At 50.0% G+C, this 2,274-nt stretch overlaps 1 protein-coding gene across 1 annotated transcript in view; it reads left to right on the top strand.

Moving 5' to 3' along the window:
* MTHFD2L (methylenetetrahydrofolate dehydrogenase (NADP+ dependent) 2-like) overlaps positions 1 to 2,274 on the top strand; it is a 50,000-nt gene that overhangs the window by 6,655 nt on the left and 41,071 nt on the right. Inside the window, exon 4 of the mRNA XM_010003635.1 lies at positions 1,913 to 1,968. Within this exon, the coding sequence (XP_010001937.1) occupies positions 1,913 to 1,968 (56 nt within the window). The remainder of the gene's footprint in view (positions 1 to 1,912; positions 1,969 to 2,274) is intronic.

Raw genomic sequence — 2,274 nt, 5'->3', positions numbered from 1 at the left:
ACCACTGAAGCAGTTACTCCAATGAAATATTCTCTGTTAATGCAGATTTCTATGTGACATGAAGCACCGACCACTCTCTACCAAAGAAATCCTCTGGGACAGACCCTTAACGTACCATCTGCAGCAGTCTTCTAAGAGCTCAGCCACTGCTGACCTCCATGAATTGCTCAAAAAAGGGGTAAAATGCAGGTCAGCTCCAATTGTTATTCTATACCTGACCTACTTAAAGTGACAACTGAAGTCACAGCCATCAAAAGCTGGCTTCATCTGAGTTGCTATTGACGTCAGTGTGATGAGGACTTCACACAAGGGAAGTCCTTGCCCTGAAATCCAAGACAACTGCATTCAGAACCAGGCTGCTTGGTGCTTTCCAAAGCAGAAAGCCTGTTTGCACAGAACCTTGCCACAAAAAGAAAAACAAACTGATGGCATAGAAAAGATTTTCCCAAATAAACAAAAGCCAGCACATAATGCCATATCTTATAAACAGCCACAAGCCAGGAAATGTTAGTTTATACAGGGGGCAGGAAGGTGGGGGGAACCTGAAATATGGGGGGAAAGTCAGAAAACAGTTCACAGAGACTATATTACTTACATTTTAAAGCTATTCCATGTCTTTATGATCCCTGTACATCTGGCACACCTAGCATATCACTAGGTCCTATTCTGAACAGAACATCACAGAATATCACAGGTTCTGTTCTGAATATTTTTGTACTGGAGAAACAGGATTCTCAGCACCCAAATGCAATTTTCCCCTTGGCACCTTGCAAGCAAACTGCACAATAACAGGCAGGGTTGTTTTGGTGCTGAGGAGCAAGGACTAGCACCCAGGCTAGCATCTGCTACTCAGTGCTTACCTATTGAGCTAGAACCTGTAGTCCTTTCAGAAAACTCATGAGCAAGGCAGAAAGAATTACAGATGTGTAGGAATGAGGTACTTGCTCCATCCCCTTTGGCAGACTGAGCACAAGCAGAGGCAGATACTTTGGAGAGAAATACAAGCCCCCACTGCTCTCAGCTCTTTCCCCGTGGTTACTTTAGTAATTCCATAAATTCCTGCAGGGTGGCAAAAGCAAAAAATGGTCAAGTGCTCCATGGCTATCAGATCTGATGGACCTAGAGCCACAGAGACTGCACTAGCAATGCTCAAACCCTGCTCCAAGAGGAGGAAAGTCACCTCATTAATGACAAGGCAGTTAAATTGGTCAGCATGCACGGGAACACCTGAGAGAATGATTCTGAACCCCTGTTCTCAGCTTCCTTCTCCCTGGGACTATTTTGCAATTATGCAAGCTTGCAGGCACTGCAGTAATAAATCAGTCTGCATTATTACCTCTCCCTGCCAATTTAAAAGAAATGAGGTGTCCATTGCATAATATCCCATTGATTCTTTTGCTGCCAAGGGGAAAAAAAATAGCACAGTTATCACATCTTTGGAAAGTCTATGGGGAAAAAAAATTAATCACTCTTCACGGCCCCAGAAAGCACAACAGCAGTCCAAGGAAAAGCTGGAGGTCTGAAATAAAGCAATGCATGATCTCCAAAAGCTGGGAAGAAACGCTGGGATGACTGTGGCACCTCTGGACTGCACCTGCTGCTCAGGGACATCCCTGGATCCTCAGTCACACTTCAAGCCCTGACACCTTCCCAGCCGGCCGGACAGGGCTCCCGCTCACTGCTCTGCGTGAAGTTCAGGGCTGTTTGCTTTTTCAGTTAACGACTAAATCCACACCGAAATCACTGCGTACTTGGCAGACAAACCCAGGCGCTAAAATTAAATGTGAACCTATCCCCAGGTGCAGCCTAACAGGGATCTTACGCCTGTTCCCACCGGCGTCTTTCAGACTTGGGAACTTCAAGAACGCTTGGGCTGGGCTAAGTTTAACCTCCTAATTCTGGCGTCTAAAAGGCACCCGGTGGCTGTGCGAGTTCCCGGTGCAGCCTCCCCGCCCGCTGGGCTCCCCGGTACGTGCAGCAAGCGGAGCAGACCCGTCCTGCCCGCAGCAGCGGGGCAGGGAGGCTGGCGGGGCACGGGACCGCCCGCGCAGCCGCTTCCCGGGTCAGTGGCAGGGAAAAGGGCGAGCGGCGGGGAGGAGAGGGAGATGCGTGACGGCGTGTGAATCACGTTCCTCCTGCCTGACAGCTCCCGGCGGGGGAATAAAATCCTCAGCGGAGAGCGGGGCCGCACAGCCGGCTCCCGCAGCCCCTCCGCATCCCGCTCCAGCCATGAGCCCGCACCTCCGCCTCCTCCTCCTCCTCCTCCTCCCCCCC

Source organism: Chaetura pelagica, unplaced genomic scaffold (genome assembly GCF_000747805.2).
Source record: "Chaetura pelagica isolate M959 unplaced genomic scaffold, ChaPel_1.0 scaffold358, whole genome shotgun sequence".
In the NCBI taxonomy this organism is placed as follows: domain Eukaryota; kingdom Metazoa; phylum Chordata; class Aves; order Apodiformes; family Apodidae; genus Chaetura; species Chaetura pelagica.
The sequence above is the reverse complement of the archived record's forward strand: the minus strand, read 5'-3'. Positions and strand labels throughout refer to the sequence as shown.